Source organism: Globicephala melas, chromosome 14, assembly GCF_963455315.2.
Source record: "Globicephala melas chromosome 14, mGloMel1.2, whole genome shotgun sequence".
In the NCBI taxonomy this organism is placed as follows: Eukaryota; Metazoa; Chordata; class Mammalia; order Artiodactyla; family Delphinidae; genus Globicephala; species Globicephala melas.
Genome location: NC_083327.1, coordinates 7069170 through 7090312, shown reverse-complemented (window position 1 = coordinate 7090312; position 21143 = coordinate 7069170). Strand labels below are relative to the sequence as shown.

Genomic DNA, 21143 nt, shown 5'->3' with positions numbered 1-21143 from the left:
AATACCTTGGAAAAGGTATATCCAAACAGTGGAATAACATATAGCCACTAAAATGTCCACGTGGATCTAGATTTACTGACATGGAAAGATGGTCGTCATATATTAGGTGAAAGAATTCACTTACGAAACAGTATGAACCAATTTTTTGAAAAGTATATATTCACTTGTACCGATGCATTGAGCAAACGTGTATATGATGTATAACAGTGAGATGGAAATATGTCCAAAATATCTCTGTGTAGTGGGATAAGGTAGGCTTTTTTATTTTTTCTTTATATTATCTCTATTTTTGTGTTTCCTTCAGTTAGCATGGATTATTTGGGTAATAATAAGTAAACTAGACACCAGTACACAAGAACGTGTGTGCACGTGCGTGCGCACGCGCGCGCGCACACACACACGCAAGCCCTCGCTAGAACCCCTCTGAATAACAATGCTCAAGGAACATGTTGCCATGGAATGAATCCATTTCTAGCAGAAAATGCTAAGGTTCCTTAGAGAAGAGAATGGGAAGCTGCAACAATGACATCAACAACCAAAACAATGAAAAGAAAAGCGTAGGCCGTGACTGGCATTACTAGTAGCTCTATATGTTCATTTCCCCTTTGTCTTTCTCTCGCCCCTCACCAGCCCCCCTTACTCAGCCTAGTATTATTCCCCCAGCTCAGGGGGTCTTGACAACTCCTCTGCTCCCAGGGAGGCATTTGGAGTTGCAAGGAGACATTTTTGGAGGGAGGTTGGTTGTACAGTGTCTAGTGGGTAGAGGCCAGGGATGCAGCTAAACATCTTACAAAGCACAGGACAGGCACCTGTGACAAAGAATTATCTGCCCCAGAGAGTAACAGTGCTGAGGTGGAGAAACCCTACTTCAGGTAAAGAACACACGGGTGATAGTTACCGTAGGGACAGGTGTCTGAGACAGGAGGCTGATAGAAGCTTTCCAAACTGGAACAGCAAACCAGACTTAGTTGTGAATAAAGGCGAACCAGGTAGGGGTATCTGCCATACACCCTGATCCTGTTTCCCTGAATGGTCCCATTTTATGCCTGGCAGAGACCTTGGATCACAAATACCCCAGCCTTTTCATATGCGGAGATTTCGAGGGGGTCTACAACCATAACTGTGTAACTCAAATGAGGGGGCAGTTGTGGAGACAGACTTAAATAACAATCACAGTAGGAATGTACATACCCGTTCTCCTTTGGGGCCTCTCTCTCCAGGCTTACCCACGATGCCCTGAAAAACAAATGTCAGCGCTAAAAATCACTGTGTGCCAAGATTTCTCATCAAGCTGCTGGATCGGGAGCTCTGGCAGGTAATCTGGATGTAGTTTTGCATTAGAACATTTATTTTCAACAGTATTTTCCATACCTGCGCACCTGGTAATCCATCTTTCCCATTTATTCCCTGTAAAGACAAAAAATGATCAATATTTCTCATTCTGCATTAACAGACATAGTTAAATGCAACAAGAGGGTAAAGTTTCAAGGACTTATTTCTACTGAGATTTTGGTGAGGCAGTGTGGTGAAATGGAAAACAAAATCGATAGAGTCAGCCCCAAGTTTAAATTCTGACTCTGTCACTTGCAAGTTCCATTTACTTCAGGCAATTTACTTAACCTTAATAGCGTCAGCTTCTCCACTTATAAAGTCAGGATAAAATAAGGGCCTTAAAACTAAGGATTTAGGGAAATAACAGAAAATGCCTAGCTCACTGTAAATAGTCAACAGGGTTATTTTCCTTACTTATTCCATTAGGTACATTCTGAGAAATAAGAAGGTTCCCCATGGCACTGGTTGGCTGGTGTACGGCATTTATTGTTCCCTTCTGACAATTTTCCTACCAAAGAAAGTCATTCTCAGTAAATGGTCTCCGTTGCTGCTTGAGAAATCTCATAACATGGCCAGAGCCAGATGCCACTATGAAATAAACTGTCAGCCAGAGAACGATTGTTATTTTTCAGGTAGAAAATAGGAAAGGACAGTGAGAAATCCGTAATCATGTTTTCTGAGAGTATTAAATAGTGGCTTTTTCTTAGTAAACTGGAAGTTTCCCGAACTATACATGGCAGTTCTGGAGGTGGTAATAAAGCCCAATCCTGCTTACAGATTTATAAGCTTGGGAGAACCACCGACTGGGAGGCGTTAAGAAGGGAGAGCACCTGGGGTCCCATCAGATACTGAGAGTGAGACAGCAGGTACGTTTCTGCGATTTGATTTGAAGAGGGAGACCAAGGTGAGGAAATGATTTCTTAGCCAGCAGGCAGGTGCATGGACTTGCTCCTCTGCAAACCCGGGAGACTCTGACTGTGCTGGAGTGCAGTCTGCAAGGATGGACCTGCAGAAAGGTCTGTGTTTTCACTGATGTAAATCACACTAACACCTGCCACAGTTGGGAACCCAACCAGAGTCCCTCGGCCTTCCTGAACAGCCTGGGAATTATCTAGGGCACTTTAACTAAGACCACGTTGCCCAAAGCATCAGGTTCAAAGGATTTATGTCATCCAGAAACACAAGCAAAAAAGGATAAAGCTGATGAAGGAGAGGATGTGAAAGAAACAACTGTGTTAATTGAATAAAAGAAGATAAATCTGGTGTAAAAATATAATTCATGTTTTTGGTAACAATACAAGAAAATGAATAAACCTATAGATAATTTTTTGTCTCTTGTAATTCATCAATGACTCTCATGTGTGTTCTCTTTTCTATGAAGGCGTTACTAACTTGTTCTCCATGGTGGGGGGTGGTGAGTTCTGCTTTCAGAAATTTTTGCAAAAACCTCAGTGGATTTACCTCTATCCCCCTCGTCTCACTTATCTGCAAGAACCCTATTCTTTTTTCTAACTCAGAAAGTATAACCAGCTTTCCCTCCGCTGCAACCTGCGTCTGAGCAGCTGACTGTGGGTGAAGAAGGGTTACCCTCGCTCAGGTGTTCTGATCTACACGTATGGCAGCAGCTCCCAAGCAGCCCCTCTGCATCACCAGCCATCCTTCTGTATTTCCTGACTTGACTCCTTCTTTCCAGAAGTACTTGCACATATTTTCCTGTCTCACGAAACCTCCAGCATCACCACCCCACTCCTCATGGTCAACTGATGACTTCCGTCCTTCACTGAGAAAATCACAGCAGAGGACCCGCTCACCTCCCCGCCGCCAGAGCCATGCACCTGTGCACATGCGTACTCGGACTTCCGCCCGCCCCCTCCCCGTGAGAAGGCTGCTCTGCCCTGTTCCTTGTAAACACCAGTTTCCACTTGGGAGTCTTCTCTCCTTACTCTAAGTCCACTCTCTTGTATCTTCAAATGTCCCCTCTCAACGGGGTCATTCTTCATCAAGATCCTACCGTGCTGTACTCTCCTCGCAATGAGGTCCACATTTCCAAACGTGGGGGAGAATTGTCAGATCCTTTGTTACTTTTCTGTATGTTTTCCTCTCGTTTCTCTTCAACACTTACCTCCCTCCACATCCAGGAAACCGCCTTCGCCTGGTTTTCTTCACATCTCACTGGCTGCACCTTCTCCGTCTTTCTGCCATATCCTCTCCTAACAGCCCTGTTCTCTTCCCAGTTTGCAGTGACCCCACTGCATCCAGGCTCAGGTTGAAAGACCCAAATCAGTCTCTCCAGTCCTGGCCTCTCCATTAATTGCAGAGGCACATATACACTGCTTACTTGATTAGAAATCCACTTGGATGTCTACTAGTGCTTCAACATGAAGTTTTACAACAGAGAACTCAGTTTTTCCTCCCAAACCCACCCATGTCACGAAACATACCACCCTGACCCGGTTGCTCAGACCCCAAACCACAGCTTTGACTGGTCTCTTCCTCCCACTCTGCATCTGTCTGATCCATCAGCGAGTGTAGCTGGCTCTACCTTCAGTGCACACCCTAGATCTCCTCTTCCCACCATCTGTGTTTCTCATGGGGATTATGGCGACGCTTCAGAGTTCCGTTCCCTACGGTGTGCCCTCCGCACAGAACTCACAGTACTCCTTGAAATGCAGTCCAGTCATTTTCCTTCCCTGCTACAGATGCTCCAGTGGGTCTCCGTCAGACTTCACATGAAACCCGCCCTCCATTCCCAGCTTAGAAGTTCCTCGTGCTCCGCCACTGGCTGCCTCTCCCTCCGTATCTTTGCCCCTCTCCTTTAGCTCAGCTCACGCCTGCCTTCAGGCCTTCCTCCCTTCCTTCAACACGGCAGGCTCTACTAGCCATTCCTTTTTCTTGGAACAAGCTCCCCCTTCCTCCCCGCCCTGCTGACCTCCCCATGGCTTGAGCTCTCCCGTCATGCAGGGTTTGCTCGAGTGGTGGGCCTTTATTGACTGCCCTATTTAAATTCTGCTCTAGGGCTTCACCCTGCTCAGATCATCTTCTCCCTGAAGTTGTGTGTGTCTGTTTGTTGTCTTGTGTCCCTGTACTAGAATGTAAATCCGATGAGCTGAAACCTCCCAGTGCTTGGCATGTAGTAGGCGCTCAAGAAGTATTTGCTGAGTGAACAGATTGCTTTTTGCATCATCCCCTCGGAACTGGATGGTAAGCATTTGTGAGTGGCTTACAGGGGCTGGGATGGGGAGGGGAGGGAGGGAATGAGACTAATATTAATGGGGCGTCTCCCACGGCAGGCATTGGACGTCTTACCATATGTCACGTTGCTTAAGTGACTCACAAACCCTTTGAGTCATAACTCAAACCCAGATCTTCCTGACTCTAAATTGCGTACACTTCCCGTGCGTTCATGTCGCCTTCTCTGGGGAGGCTGTGGCCAGGGAATGCCCTTACCCTGTGGTCTCACAGATTCTGAGCAGCCTCCTGAACTCTGCGCTGTGCGGTCACCTTCAGCCCCCCTTCTCCTAACAGCATCCCCTTCCCACCCACCCCACGGCACAGAAACAAGCAAAGGGAGCAGGGACTTCTACAAAAAGCGCACCCGAGAGTGAGGTATGTCTATTCCTCTTTATTTCCCCTCCCTCGGGGCCCAGCACATCCTTAGCAAACGGCAGGGATGAGCTGACAATATGTGGGATGGAGTTGAATTAGTAGGAATGGTTGTTACAATGTCACATCCATATTATATATCAGTAGCCAAGAGCTCTTCTAGGACAGGAGGGGATGATGTATTTGACAGCAGTGATTTATGAACGTGTAAGAACAAGGCCCACAGGTAAAGGAGGGAATCTGATACAAGAGCTTCTTTCCTCTCTAGCTTAACACACAGGTGCTACATCTGCGAGTCTTTGTATTTCAGGATATGACAGGCCATTTCATGTTTTAGCTCTGCTGAGGACCTCAGACCTGAGAAATAATGAGTCTGATTTCCTGACATTTAAAACAAAAGACCTCACTGTGGTTTAAGACATAGAGATACTCACAGAGAGCTGGGCACTCCGTGAGAACCACACCCCCCAAAGCCATTTGCAGACCTGCGCTTACTTACTTGGAAACTACTTATTCCAGTCTCAGACTTTCTGAAGAGAGAGGTAAAGAGGCAACGCTTAGAACATTTCTTAAACTGGCAAATAATAGATAAAGGACTTACGGGCTTTCCTGAGGGTCCTTCTGGTCCAGGGAAACCTATGTCTCCAACAGGCCCTCTCTCACCCTGTAGACATGGCCACAGACAAACATTAGCTGCGAAGAAGAGCTTTGAAGCTGCATGCAGTACAACACAAGCACCATGGCTAAGTAAGGAATGGGCAACTGACCGGCTCTCCTGGAACTCCTGGAGGGCCTGGGGCCCCGGGTTTCCCCTGGGAAATGAAGCCAAGGGGAAATGTTAGGAGCCAGATTACTGAATGAGGCCACGCGCTTCCCTCCCCCACCTGTGCGTGTACCACCTGTGCTGCAGGTGTGGCTCTACCCCGACCTGGCATCCCTACCGGCCAGAGTTCCGGAAACCACACTGCACTGGGCAGACGGGACGGCAGTCCCTCAATGCACATAGGGGTGTGTGGTATGGGAGGGAGGATACACCTTTTGAAAATATTAAGCCAGTGTATCCTCATTTCTGGAAATCCCTCTTGATGGGCAGATCGTCTTTACTTTAGGGGGAAGGAGGGCACGGTGGGTCAAAGAAGTCCTTCCTAGATTTTGATTTTCACAAGAAGCTTTTTCAGTTCATAGTGAGATAGCCTGAAAAGAAGCATGGTTGATTTGAAAGGCCGTTTTGTTGAAAGGAGAGGACAAGGTTGGTGTGACCCAGCGTACTGCAGCCTGGAAGACTGAGGACGGAGAAACTGTGGGCTAGAGAGACCACAGGAGGGATGAGAGAGGAAAATGCACCAGCAGAGACGGCAGTGGACACGAGCCCAAGCGTCCAGGCCAGGCCTAAGGATCCTGCCTTTGAGAAAGAGCCGCCGCCTGCACCTTGAACCTCTTGTGGTTGGAGATGCAGGTGTGGGACTGAGACCATGGAAATCCCAGTAGGTTGCAAGGGAATGCAGAGGGAGGCCATTTTCCGCACTTGCTGTATGGAACTCTGGGAGCAGACCGCCTGGCAGGTCAGCTACAGCTGAGTACCGAGGCGAGGCAGACACAAGGCCCCGAGATGGCATCCGGGCTCCCACCGCCCGCCTGCAGCAGGAGCGCCTGGAATCCCACAGACCTGAGTTGGGGGATGTGTTAGGGCTGAGAAAGCCAGTATCCCAAAGGGTCTTGGCATGGACTCAGGGGTGCAGGGTGCTTGGGCCTGGAACTCCAGACAAAGATCCCAAAGGCTGGGTAGTGCTGGCAGGGACCTCGGAGGCCCCGGGGAGGGCATGCTGCCCCCTCTGCCCACACGCCATCCTGGGAGGGAGGGGAGGAAGAGCCCTGGGGAAGGCCCTGGAGGGCCTGAGTGCACTAGGAGGAAACAGACAGCTCTGTTCCAGAAAGAGCAGGACCGGGCCGCTTGGCTCTCAGCAGAGGCCTGTGATGTGCTGAGCAGGTAGACACATCCCTGCTTCAACCAGAACCATCACCTTAAAAGTCTTCTATTGTGGTGAAATATACATAACGCGAAAGCTACCATTTTAGCCATTTTATGTGTACAATTCAGTGGCATCAAGTACATTCACACTGTTGTGTAACTGTCACTATTTCCAGAATCTTTGAACTAATTCATTTTTCCGAGCCACAGTAAGGTCCAGTTATAAAAAAGAGAGGTGCACTTTTAACTACCCAGTTGTATATTTGCAGCGTGCAAAATGTTTACCCTTCCCTATTTCTGTCATTGTCAGTTAATCTTCTTAATGATGAGATAGGAAAGCTGCATTTTAGGTAAATGTATTACATCTTGGACATCCCAACAAGTGGCAGGCTAGCCTCTAATTTCAATCATGCTGCATCCTTCAAAGTATCCTTGGAATTCTTCATTTGGATCGTCTTTTGATCCTATCACTGATTTTTTCAATACTTTCAATGGTTGCTAGTATCTTTTCTTTGAAGGTAGACTCAGTTTAGGGTAATGGCTGAAAGGAATTTATAGTCCCACCTGAGTGAGCACTGTGGGGCATTACACTTCATTATACCAGGTGGAAACAAACACAGGCTGTGAAGGCACCCTGAGGCGGGTTGTAGGGGACTCAGGGCAATTGCACAAACAGCTGCGAATATGTTGCTAGGAGTGGTAGTGAGCAGGGGACGGCGGGGAGGAGGGGGATAGTGTGAGCCAGTTGTCAAGAAGAATGCTTTCGTGTACCACAAATTCTGCAGTGCTTGCTAAAGAAAATATTTTCATGTTACTGTTTTTTTTTTTTTTTTTGTGGTACGCAGGCCTCTCACTGCTGTGGCCTCTCCCGTTGCGGAGCACGGGCTCCGGATGCGCAGGCTCAGCGGCCACGGCTCACGGGTCCAGCTGCTCCACGGCATGTGGGATTTTCCCGGACCGGGGCACGAACCCGCTTCCCCTGCATCGGCAGGCGGACTCTCAACCACTGCGCCACCAGGGAAGCCCTAAAGCAGCTAATTAAGGGGATGTTATCCTTCATACAGGATGCTTTGCTATGGAGTGTGGATGGGTTTTTATTTTTTTGTTGTTAGATTTAGCAACTAAATAGAGTGGCTACCCTCCTTTTGAAGGATGGGTGCTGCGGGGTGGTGGTAGGAGGGTCTGAATGGTGCTGGGTGGAGATGGTAGGGCCCTTTCTTATCTTCCTCATGTTCCTGTGACTGAAGAACACAGTTTCCGTTGACTTTCCTACCCTGGCCCACCCTGCAGGGGCAGCTAGCGAGGATAAGCGGGCTCTTATTCATCAAGCCTGACCACAAAGTTTTAATTAGAGCCTCATGAATGAAGATCAGAATAATCCCCAGGGCTCAGAGGAATGATTTTAACCTTTCCTGGAGCACTTCCTATTCATCTGGAAAGACCTTGATTGAGATTAAAACACTGGACATATTAAAACACTGGACACAGAGAGCAACAAAAATGATTGAGAGGCTGGAAGGGCTAGTTTACGAGGACACATTAGCAGCCATAAAGCTCTACTAATAACACCTGGCTGAGGGAAAACTCAGGCAGATGGCAGCTTAATAAGAAGGTCCTGAAGCACGTGCCTGAGGACTTTGCCTTTTGAGGATCAAGAAACCTTGAACTATGACAGGAATAGAGAAACCCAACAAGCTTCTCAGAGCTGTGCTATCTTAATGTGTTGACGCAGGTCACTGGGCTTCCCCTTCCCATGTGAAAGTGAGTTGGGGAGAAAAAAACAAAGAAAAAAATTTAAAAGATGAAAATAAAGAAAGGAGCATTCTTGAGGTGGGAGAGGGACGGATGGTTCTGCTTTTTAAACCGGAGGTTTAAGGAGTCACTGCGTGCTCCCAGCCCTTCTGACGGTCGGTGCCCGTGAAACCAACATGAGAGAATCTGGACTCACCGAGATTCCCGCCACTCCAGGGGGACCTGCCGGGCCTCGATCTCCCTGGAAAAAATGTACTATTTATAATGATATCTATAAAATCTCCACCGATGAAATTAATGCTCAAGTAATAATTTGGATTTGGTAAAGCTTCTCTTTGGAACTTATAAATGTTATCCGTATCAGCTGGGTGAAGCTAGAGCCCAGATGGGAAAAGAACAAAATGAAAACTGCAGCCAATGGAACCTACTAAAGTTCTCTCTCTCTCTTTCTCTTTTTTTTCCCCATAAAACCAAAGCAAATAATAATCTTAATGAAAACAAGCATTTCTGTGACCTATTCTTTTAAACAGAGCCCCATCCATATTACAGGTAAAATCAGTCAACAGTTTCATTCCACATATTCAAAAGTAATTCATCACTAATACTTAAAAGCTAAGCACACTGAATGTCTTCTAAAAAGCTTTCGCTGTACTTGTCTCATTGGATGTAGGTTAGAATAAATGTGTTTAGAACTGGGGATGTTGTAGCTTCTCCTCTTTAGGCCAATAAGAAGAGCCCTGGAATTGCTCTGAACAGTGGACTGACTCAACCCTTTTTCCAAAGGCAATGTGGTATTTTAGATAAAGCCGACAAGGCTAAGAATACCTCTGATTATATATGGGGTAATAAAATGGTCATTTTTTGTTGAGCAGAATCTACATTAAAAAACTTCCAAAGTTCCCTAAGGGACATAAAAGAAGACTTGATTAAATGGAGAGAGATGTTTTGTTCTTGGAGGGCATGGCAGTGCTATAAAGGTGTCATTACCACCCGAACTAATTTATAAATTAATGCAATTTTTACAAATTGTGGCTTGATCAAATGATATTAAAGTTCGCTTGGGATAATAAATATAGTCGAGGATAAGAGAAAAAATAAAAGAAGAATAATAAAGAGGTTAGCAATATCGTATTTCAACATACCATAAAGCTATAATAATTGCAATAATGGAATACTGGCCCAAGATTAAGCAGTATATCAATGCAATATAACAGAAACCTCAGAAACAAACCAACATTTATAATAGAATTTTAGTAATGAAAGGGCTGTATTATTCAACAAATAGTGCTCATAACTGAATAATTTCTTTGAAAAAATCTGATTCCCTTCTTTGCATTATACTCCATATAAATTCCATATAGATTATATAAAAATAAAATGAATTAATAAGAACTAGAAGAAAATCAAGTCATATTATCTGATTTTGCTTGAGAATGAGAATGAAAGTCATTTAGTGCATAAAAGCACAATAAGAAATCATAAAGGAAAACAGTTTTACATTTGACCACATAAAAGTTATATTTACATATAGAATAAGATTAAACATAAAAATGAGAGGCAAGGACCAACCAGGATAAAGCCTCCACCATATAAGATAGAAGTAGTATCTTTAATATATAAAGCATAGCTACAGTCCAAAAAAAAAAAAAAAAAAGAACTAGTAGAAAAATGGGTGAAGGATGTAAACAGGGAATCCTTGTCAGTTCCACTCTGCCCTTTTTTAATTACAGGATTTTTACCCTGGAAATGAATATACTGGAGCTTTCCATTCAATGGAAACATTTGCATATCTGATAAAGGTGAATGTTAAGAGGGCTCCTCTCTGGTAAGATGTTCCTTCCAACAATCGGGTCTCACAGTTCTTTGAACCACTTTCCCCTAATGGTATGGCCTCTTATTTCCATAGCTATACCTGAGACCTTGTCAAAAACAATAACTATATCCCTCCATAACCTCCACTGCATGCATTCCAACCTTGGACCACCATCTTCCATCATTCTAAACCACTCCCTTGAGTACTTTGAACCCCCAAAACTTTTGATGTCACCAAGATCTCTAATCCATCCATGATACAAATTTTTCATTATCCTTCATTGCCTAGATGGCCTCTCCTCCTTATTTATCTAGTTTAAATTCCACAGTCGCTTGTTATAATCACTCCCTTGTGTATACTGTTGGCTTCCTGGCCCATTCTTGCTTCTTGCACTCACTTGTCAAAACCGGAGGCTTGTTTAAAGCCAGCTCCCCTCCTGTTCTGTGCCTTTGCCTGAGCGTATGTACGTGGTACATAATCTCACTTCAGTTCATGACCATGAACCTCTAGGGTAGCGGTCCCCAACTTTTTGGCACCAGGGACCGGTTTTGTGGAAGACAATTTTTCCACAGACCAGGGTGGGGGAGGGGAGATGGTTTCGGGATGATTTGAGCGCATTACATTTATTGTGCACTTTATTTCTATTATTATTACATTGTAATATATAGTGAAATAATTATACAGCTCACCATAATGCTGACGGGAGGCGGAGCTCAGGCGGTACTACGAGCCATGGGGAGCGGCTGTAAATACAGACGCAGCTTCACTCGCTCGCCTGCCACTCCCCTCCTGCTGGGCGGCCCAGTTCCTAACAGGCCACGGACCAGCCGAGGCCCGGGGGTTGGGGACCGCTGCTCTAGGGGGTTCTGCTCAGCCATCACACTCTCTGGTCCCTGGATTTTCCCTCTCTCTGAGAAGATCTTCTCCTTAAATCTCCAACCTCTTCTCCCTACCACACTCTCAGATGATGACCTGGACTCCTCCATCTCTGAGAAAACTGAAGCAATCAGAAAAGAACCTCTATAGACTCCAACCAATTCATGGGCCCACATACCAGCATCTGTGCCCCTGTTCTCTGATTTCCCAACGGTTACCATAGATGAACTATCCATGCTTCTCTCTGAGGCCAAAGCCTGCATTTATGCTCTAGGTCCCCTTTCCTCTTAGCTATCTAAGGATGTCATTCCAGCAATTCTCGCCTCTCCTCCTATCTTGTCATCCCCCTCCCCTTTCTTCAGCACAGTAACAGTCTGCTACTTCTGTGGTCTTAAAGTTCGTTTTAGCAAACCTTGCCCTATCTTCTCCAGCAGCTGCTGGCCCATTTCTTTACTTTCCTTTGCAGCAAAACTCCTTAAGCACTGTTTAAACTGTATTTGCTGTCTCTAAATCTTGTTTTGTCATTCTCTCTTAAACCCATTCAAGTCCAGCAATTGGTCCTACCAACACAGTGAAACAGTAATCACTCCTCTGGTGATACGTGACCTCTATATTGCTGAATCCAATGTCAGTACTCTGCCATCCTACTTGACCCCATCCTACTTGACCTATCTGTAGGATTGAGACAGATTTTCACTCTCTCTTCTTGCTACGTGATCTTTGCTTGATTTCCAGGAAGCCAACATTTCCTCCTATTTCCCTGGTCACTCCTCCTCAGTCTCCCTTACTCATTCCCCCTTTTCTTCCTGATCTTAATGTTGGAGGGCCTCGGGGCTCAGTCCTTGACCCTCTTCCATTTTTTTGAGTGAATAAACAACACTTTTTGTTTTTAATTTTTTGTCTTTTAAATGAATTTTTATTGGAGTATAGTTGACCGATCCTCTTCTCTTTTAAAAGACTCTACTGTCATTCTCTTGGTGATCTTATCCAGCCTTCTGACTTTCAGGCAGCATCTATATGCTTAGACAAGCAATCCGTATCTTAGACTCTTTATTATTATTATTATTATTATTTAATTTTTGGCTGCACCACGCAGCATGTGGGATTTTACTTCCCTGACCAGGGATCGAACCCATGCCCTCTGCAGTGGAAGTGTGGATTCTTAACCGCTGGACTGCCGGGGAATTCCCTTAGACTCTTTTTTAAACTCCATACTTTTCTATTGTACTGCCTACTCAATACCCTCACTTTGCTGTCTAATAGATACTTCCAAACTCAGTCCCATGTCCAAAATCATACTCTGGATCATTGTCTATCTGTAACTTTCCTCATTTCTGTTGATGACGCCCTGCCATGCCAGTTGCTCAGGTCAACACCATGGAGCCGTCCTTGACTCTTAGACCCACATCCCATCAATCCTGTTGCTCTGCCTTCACAGCACGTCCATAACCTATCTGCTCCTCAGGACCGCCACCGTTTCTGCTCTTATCTGAGCCGACACCACTCCCCCCGTCTACAGGAACAGTGTCTTCCCTGCCCCATCCTCACTCTCCAGCTGTGGGCCCCATCACTCTACTACTCAGAAACCACCGCTGGCTCCGTATTCCCTCAGAGTGAAGGATAAAGTCCTTAAAATGGCTGGTAAGCCTCTTTATTAATTAGTGCTTCTCAAACTACCTGTGGCAAAGGAGCAGTTTATTTACTTATTTATTTTCTAATGCATCATGATCCAAGGTGAGTCTACTGGTCACATGTTTGGATATCATGGCAACGTCAAAAGTCAAGCTGCCAGACAAGTTGCTTAAATGCTTTCTCTCCATCTCTGTGCTCACCTTGCCCCAGAGTCCATAACAAGTCTGCAGACTGGCACTGGTACTGCACTGGCCAGTGAGTAGCATTGACCTCAACATGGCGGGGCTGCTCCTAACTGCCACCCCACCTCTCTGATCTCATCTCCTACCATATCCCCTCGCTCACTCCCCGGGTCTCCTTGGATGTACCAGGAATGCTCTGCCTCAGGGCATTTAGACCTGCTGGTTTTTCTTCTTTTAAAAAAATTTTTTTAGTTGTATATATTTAAGGTGTACAGCATGATAATTTGATATACGTATACATTGTGAAATGATCACCGCAATCAAAGTAATTCACATCCCTTTCACCTCACACAGGTCACTGTGTGTGTGTGTGTGCGCGTGTGCGTGTGGTGAAAACGCTTAGCAGATTTCAAGCGTACAGTTTAGCACGGTTACCTAGTGTCACCTTGCTATACACTACGTCTCTAGAACTTACTCACCTTGCCTGGAACATTCTTCATTCTGGCTTGAGGGGGCTTGGCTAACTGCCCCCTACCTCTTCCAAGTCTTTGCTCTGTTCTTGCGTTCTCAGACCACCCGATTTAAAATGATACCCTTCCCTTCCGCACTCCTGATGCCCTCAACCTGCCTCTACTTTTTCTTTCCATAGCACTTACCAACAATATTATTTCGTTATTTGTGTTTATTCTTTTAGTTTCTGTATCCCCTTCTTAGAACGTAATTTTTGTCTCTTTTGTTCCCTTATACATCCCCAAACCTAAAACAGTTCCTGGTCCAACAGTAGGTGCCCCATAAACATTCTTGAATGTTGAATCAGTGATCACACGTCTAACCCTGCACTTACCTTTATACCAGGAAATCCTTCTAATCCTGGCAACCCCATCACACCAGGTTCTCCCTGTTAAATATGAACATAAGAACACAGAAGCAATGGTCAAAAGGTTTTTTAAGCATTGATTTCAAAAGCAAAGATATTTTTTGCCTAAAAAATACTCCCTCAAACATCAATTGGTAATTTAGCAAGTAAATAGTACGCTCTATTTTCAAGCAACTGTATTCTTGCATTTGATATTTGGGAACAGTTTGAAAATAAAGCTATTCCCTGGAGAAGTATGAGTATCTTTTCTAATGAATCGTTTTTATCCTGATGAAGAATCTGCTCTGAACGAATCCCTCTAGTCAGTGATAACTCCAATTTCAATAAGAATTAGAAGGAAAGACTGGGCTTTAATAAACTTTGCCAATTTATAAGGTACCTAAGCCTTCTAGATGATCAGAAAACAAGACTGAAGTCTTTAAGAGTGGATGAAGATGGAGCTCTCAAAGTTTATAATCCCTCAATATTTCCTGGAGCTGGATGTGAATTGTGGATGCTTCCGAGGACAGCCCAGGAGCAGTTATTTATGATGGCTCACTGACAGGAGACAGGTAAGCATTTCTGCTAAAAAAAAAAACCTGTTACATATGCTGGTGTCTGGTCCCAGATGACTGGAACCTCTAGGCCCTCAAGGAACCCATTTAGAAAGGTCAGGGTGAAGGAAGCTGCCACCTTTGAACAATAAACAACAGGGGTTTTAAATTAAGAGAGATAAAGTGGGTAGTTGTTTGATACCTCCTTGTTAACGAATTAATGTTAACTGCAAATATTTTCTTAAGACACTGGATGTTTTCAACACAATCACATAGAAAAGGTAGCTTCCCAAGGTCATTCTCTGTAAATGTATTTTTGCATGCCTAATTCTAATCTGCTTCAAAAATATTACCAACACTTAACTCCCATTATGATTTATGATATTGTCCTTATCACGGGATGCTTAATGAGGAAACATATCATTTGATCCTTTCTTTGCTTCAAAAGCCTTTTTAAACAACTACCAATATGTAACCTGTCAATCAGGAAAAAAAGATGTTCAGATTCTATTCTGCAGGAAGCTCTGTAATGGAGGCTCTGGGTTATAGACAAAGGAAATAAGCTCTTTGATTTCCTTTGTTTATATTCTCAACTATCCTTAGGACAGAAGAATTGGTTGGACAGCGCTCAGCCAATCAATCAGTATTTGTCTGAAAGTAGCTAATAATAAATATTTAATTGAAGCCAATTATCAATTGAATACCAAGGGAATGAAATGGAGTGCCTCAGAAGATAATACATTCAATTAAGGGTAATTTTTGTCTGTAAAAGTTCACTGAGAAGATTAGAAACAGTGGTACAGATCTGGTGTCCTGGGATTTGAAGGATGCTGGAAGAGTATATCTCCCCACACCTACCCCGATGGGACTTTTCCATTTTCTGCTCTGTGACCTGTGACTCCACCATTCCTGGCTTATCTATCTCTATGCTATGAGGTAGTATTTCTCTATTCAGGGCAACTGGTCAGAAATGAGTTGCCCGGTGGTGGTGACATGGAGCCCAAAGGGATAATCTAAAGTTTTATCTAAGATAAACCTGAAGGTTTACTTGGTACTTAATTTCGTGATCCCACATTTCTGTTTTTGTGCTTCACCCACTTAATTCACATCTCTAAAAGCAAGGAACGTCGTCCACTTAGTTTTTATTCTTTATTCTTTGTTGCAGCTAAAAAATTTTGAAGCCTAATCTCTTCAAATTCTACTCAATGCTGTCTACATTTTTGTTGCCACGTGCTTTCGAATCCAAGTGAATCATAATTTATCCTTTATTATAATACTTTTTAAAAAGGTTTCTCACCTTAATCTACAGTTACTAATTTAAAAACTTGGGTGTTCCAGAAAAGTCAGCGAGAATCCTACGTGTCCCTGAATGACTCAGAGGGGATGCTTGTGTGTGTGAGTATGAGAAGGAAAGACCAGGAGGAAATTTTTATCAATAAGATGAAAGAAGATTCAGATTGGAATGAAGGATATGCGGGGGGAGGTGAAAGCATTAAAAAACGTTACAGATAAAGAAAGCACAGCATGAGTAATGAAACAACGGAAACTTCTAAATGACATATTTGGGGTTCGGAAAGTGCTACAAACTGGGCATTTCATAGGCGAAAACAAATTGGCTTTTAATATATATTGCCCAATAAAAAAAATAAGCTCTTTCACGCGTCTCCTTTGAAAATCTATTTAGATGTAAAAAGATTGCTTTTTATGGCTCTTCTTTCGCTTGTTTAAAATTTATTCATCTAGTTTTACCAAACTCCACTGTAAGGAAAGGGCCTGCGATTTCCTCCCACGGCAATGGCAAGTGGTTTGAAAGTTTATTTCAGTTTCAGATACATCTGAGTTTCAAGTATATACCCAAAGGTTAAAGGACATAGAAATGAAATATGAAGGACAGGACACATGCCTGAAAAGGACATGACAGGAAAACCTGCCAAGGAATAAAGGGAATCGAACTGCATCTGGCAGAACTTTTACAGGGCCGCTCCGTGGCTGAGAAAGGTGCTTAACAATCATCATCCTTCGGAAGGCTGGAGCGCAGGATCTCTTCCCAGGCCGAGGGGCAAAACCTCCTGAAACATCGCTCCTAATAAGCAGGGTTATGACAGCGCACCACATCGCCTCCAGAGCAACTGCCTAAGACAGTCAAAGCAAATAAACCGTCCCTGTCTTGTTGTAGCGTCGGTGGGGGAGATGACAGACCTATTAAGGAATTTCTTTCCAATAGTTTTCTCCCACGATCTACTGAACATGGAACCAATCATCAAAATAGTCCTATTGGAAGAAAGTGTCCTGTTTCTCGGGAGCTTTCTATGCGTCTTCCTCCAGCCCGGGGTGATTTTCAAAATCACCCTGATGGAAGAGCGTCAAGGGCAGGGACACATCAGGACCGAGGCATCCTGACACGAGGAGGTTGCCCGCTTCCTCCATGTAACCAAGGGACATCTCAGAAGGCAGGCATCTCTCCTGAAGGTCTTCTTTCAAACTCGAATAAAGATTTATTTTCTAAATGACACAAAACATGGGAATATACATACCACTGGGCCAGGATCACCTTTGGGGCCCTATAAGAAAAATATGAGAAGTCATCTTGAAAATAACGACCCAAGCAAACTTACAAACTATGAAGAATTTTTATCCAATTGGCTTTAATACACATAAAAATATCTGCAAGTTGTGTTTTGCTATGGTTTGGATGTGAAGCATAATAAGATGAGGAAATATAACTTGATGGAACTCCCATGACGGTGACTGTTTGGACATTGATTTAGTTCTCAGGTTTCCAAAAAGCGACACCACTACGCAGAATGCTGTTTTCCTTTATTTTGACTGTGTACGTTTCCCCAATGTTATTATAATTGGTTTCATTTATTTCCTCCTGCAGAAAATTTTCTTTGTATTTGTAACACATACTTTTCAGTGAACTTAGGAGGTGTGTGTGTGTGTGTGTGTGTGTGTGTGTGTGTGTGTGTGTGAGGCTGCTCAGCTAAAATATGCTTGGTGATAAACAACTGTACTCACAGGGGGACCAGGTGGCCCTGGAAAACTGGGAGCGTTCACACCTCCCTTCAAAAGAAAAAGACAAAGGTGAGAAGAATTTGTAGTAACCCATAGCCGGAAAGTGATTTTACATAATTAGAAAAGTAAATACCTGGATTTTATATAAACTGCTCATTCCATTTCCTTCATTGAATGGTACACCCTTAGGAAAGAAATGAAACATGGAGTTATCCTTTGAAGTTAATAGTGAGCATCTCTACCTTTTGTTGTTTCACCAAATGATATTTTTCCTACTCTATTTTAGAAACTGAGTTTAATGTTATCGGTAAAAATAATAACGTTCCCATTTTTGGTTCTTCTAAAGCAAACGTAGAAGAAAAAACCAGAAGGCATGTGGGCTTCACCTGGAGCACGCGCTCACACTTTGGGTGGGGCTGTGATGAATGTGCCGGCTTGACAGATGAGACACTAATGCATTCAGAGGAAAATATTATTTGCTCATTAAAATTCAGTTTCTGAATTGCCAATTTATGCTAACTGTTTACAGCCTGCTGACCTGCAGGCCATAACACAGGAGTGCTGATGAAGATATGAACAGGGAACAATTTGGCTGCTGAAAGGTAATTTTTTTCCACACTCTCTTCATACTAAATAGAAAATTAAGGGAAAGGGGGGAGATGTTGTTACTCACAACCCTGCATGGATGTTTCTACAAAAACATATTCTTTAGAACAATAGGGAAGAGGAACTTCCTAATAAATTGACCTCTGAATGCAAAGTCCCAGAGCAACTAACACTTAAAGAGAACTAATGTGAGAGGCTTTCAAAATCGTACATTTTGGCATTCAGGAAAAATTTGCATATGAAAATTTTAGTTAGGATCTCCTAGCCTTCTTTTTAAAAATTCCCATAGAATCATAACCTGCGTTTTCCTTTATTGTGATTTCCACGCTTCAGCTGCAAAACTGAAGAGCCATCATTGCCGTTTTGGGACCACGGCGGTCAGTGGTGCTCAGGGCGCATGCTTTGCATGCATCTTCCAAACACTTGTGAAGGAAGGAAAAATGCTCTGTTCGTTTATTCCTTCAGTATTTCACTCGTTCATGTGACAACTGCTGAATGTCTACTGTATTTAGTCCTGGAGGGGGAAGGATACTTTTGTCTGAGATTTCCAGGGCCGCAGGGGGGTGCTTCACAGAAAAGACAACATTTAATTTGTTTTGAAGAATAAATAGTTTTGGAGAATCGGGCTGGGGGGCAAGGGAGATTTCTTAAGCCCATCATAAAACAGAGGTCCCTTTTGGGAGCTCATGTTGTATTTTGCTGTTCTGTCCACTGGGGAGGGAGGGTATTTTAGTGTTTGAGCCTCAAATGCTGCCTGCTCTGCCTCCTTGTCAAGGGAGAAGGTAAGTAAAACAAAAATGAAGAGCACGTTTAGGGAAACCGAGTGCCAGTGTATTCACTGATGTGCGCAAACGTGCGATTGCATGCAGACTAGCGATGTATCTTTGCTGTCTCCAGCATCTCAAGAAACTCTTACCAGTGGAGAAAGCTGAGACGTGAAACTGCACAGCAGCCATACCCTTCCTTTCTCTTGTTTTTAGATGAGGATGGTACTTAAGGTGAGGACTTGGGCCATTTCAGGGCGTTACTCAGTTTTCCTGGATGTCTCCCTTGCATATAGGAAGCGCACATGTTATTAAACTTCTGATTGTGTTTCTCCAAAAAAAACAAAGTCATGGATGAATTCTGCCCCTTCTGGGGGAGTCTGGCTTCTTCACCTCTCCTTCTGAGGCAGGCGGGAAAAAACGCTTGGCCGGACGGACGCTGTGATGCTGTTTGAGCGAGACCCCACTTGAGGGCAGACTTGCTCCAGAGAGAGGCCCCTGTCCTCCCCAGCCTCCCGACAATGTGCGCGTCTGTCTCATTCCCTAGCACGAAAGCAGCGGTGGCCCTTGTACGTTTCATTCACTAGGCGCCATAGAAATAGAATTTCCTTGCATCTCGGGCATCATAGATGGTAACGAACACACACAGCACAACACAATTTTTCTACCAACTCACACTGCCGGAAGGGATGTCTTTTTACAGCCCCTGTCTTTTCTGTGAATGAGGTTCATTGAGGTTAAATGACTTTCCCAGGGTCCCCCAGGCAGGAAGTGGAGAGTAGGGGTGCACACCCACCTGAACTGAGTCCACAGCAGGGAGGCCCACAGTCTGCAAATCCGAGCAGTGTGCCTCAGGGCTGAGCTAATGAGGGAATCGGGGCTCCCCTAAGCCACCCTGGCTGTCATTCACATTTATACATAAAACTCAGATGACTTTTATCCTTGAGAATATCTAAATGTAGTCTGACCTCTGAGTCATAAAAGCTTTTTTTTGATTTCAAATACAGGACATTCTGAAAAAGGCAGAAGTATAGAGATAGTAAAGAGACCAACAGTTTCTAGCGGCTGGAGGGACAGGGAGGTGAGCGATGAACAAGTGTAACACAGGACGTTTTCAGGGCAGTGAAACTGTTCTGTATGGTACTGTGATGGTGGATACACGAGACCATGCACTTATCAAAACTAATGGACCATACAACCGAAAAAGTAAACCCCAGGGTCAACTATAGAGTTTAGTTAATACTAATGTATCAATATCAGTTCCTCGACTGTAAAAAATTCTACTCTAAGAGAGAAATTATATTACCTGGATAGTTAATGTGACAAATAATATTTCTCAACATATACTTCATAATAATAATTTTGTTATACATGCCACTGAAAAATCATTATATCAGAGTTAGAAGGAACTTTATACATATGTTTTTGATTTTTAAGCCGAGATAAAATTCACATACCATAAAGTTTATACTTTTAAAGAGTACAATTCCACACTAATGTAAGATATTAATGATAAGGGAAACTGCATGTGTGTGGCAGGACCACATGGGAACTCTTTGCATTTTCTGTGAAATTTTCCTTCAAACATAAAAAATCATCAAAAAAAAAAAATAAAGTCTATTTAAAAAAACAACAAAAAAACAAACAAAAAAAGTAAAATCCTTTTTTTTTCTTTTCCATTATGGTTTATTACAGGATATGGAATATAATTCCCTGTGCTATATAATAGGACCTTGTTGTTTATACAAGTCTGAAGTAGATGCATGAATTTATGTTTTAAACCTGAAACAACTCACAGGTGGTCCAGGTGGTCCGGGTCTCCCAGGGGGTCCCTCGCTGCCCTGCAAGGGGGTACACAGACCAACATCAACGGCTTAGACATTTCTACTCCAGGTTTATGGACCCGACTGCGCTTGCTCCGAGAGCCACATTCTGAAGTCAATATGACTTGTCATTTTGTTCACCCTTGCAAAGTCTTATTCAGTGGGGCTTTTCCCTTCACCTGGAGAATTAACATTACTAGACCGCGGGAAAGGTAAATGCCTTTCCCCACAGGCATTCGGATCCTCACGGTGTGAGCACCAGGGATGAAGCTTATTTTTAGATGGAGCCAGACAAGCAGGTGACCAGGTCCTGGACTTCGAGTGCAGCTGGGGGAACTCTCCCCACATGGGGGTGCAGAGCACACT

At 43.8% G+C, this 21143-nt stretch overlaps 1 protein-coding gene across 1 annotated transcript in view; it reads right to left on the bottom strand.

Annotated features, from left to right (window-relative positions):
- LOC132593411 (collagen alpha-1(XIX) chain-like) overlaps window positions 1-21143 on the bottom strand; it is a 54583-nt gene that overhangs the window by 25457 nt on the left and 7983 nt on the right. Inside the window, exons 4-10 of the mRNA XM_060283963.1 lie at window positions 17104-17130; window positions 14004-14057; window positions 8853-8897; window positions 5703-5747; window positions 5537-5599; window positions 1372-1407; window positions 1192-1236 (exon numbers count right to left, since the gene is read on the bottom strand). Coding sequence (XP_060139946.1) covers window positions 1192-1236; window positions 1372-1407; window positions 5537-5599; window positions 5703-5747; window positions 8853-8897; window positions 14004-14057; window positions 17104-17130 — 315 coding nt within the window. The remainder of the gene's footprint in view (window positions 1-1191; window positions 1237-1371; window positions 1408-5536; window positions 5600-5702; window positions 5748-8852; window positions 8898-14003; window positions 14058-17103; window positions 17131-21143) is intronic.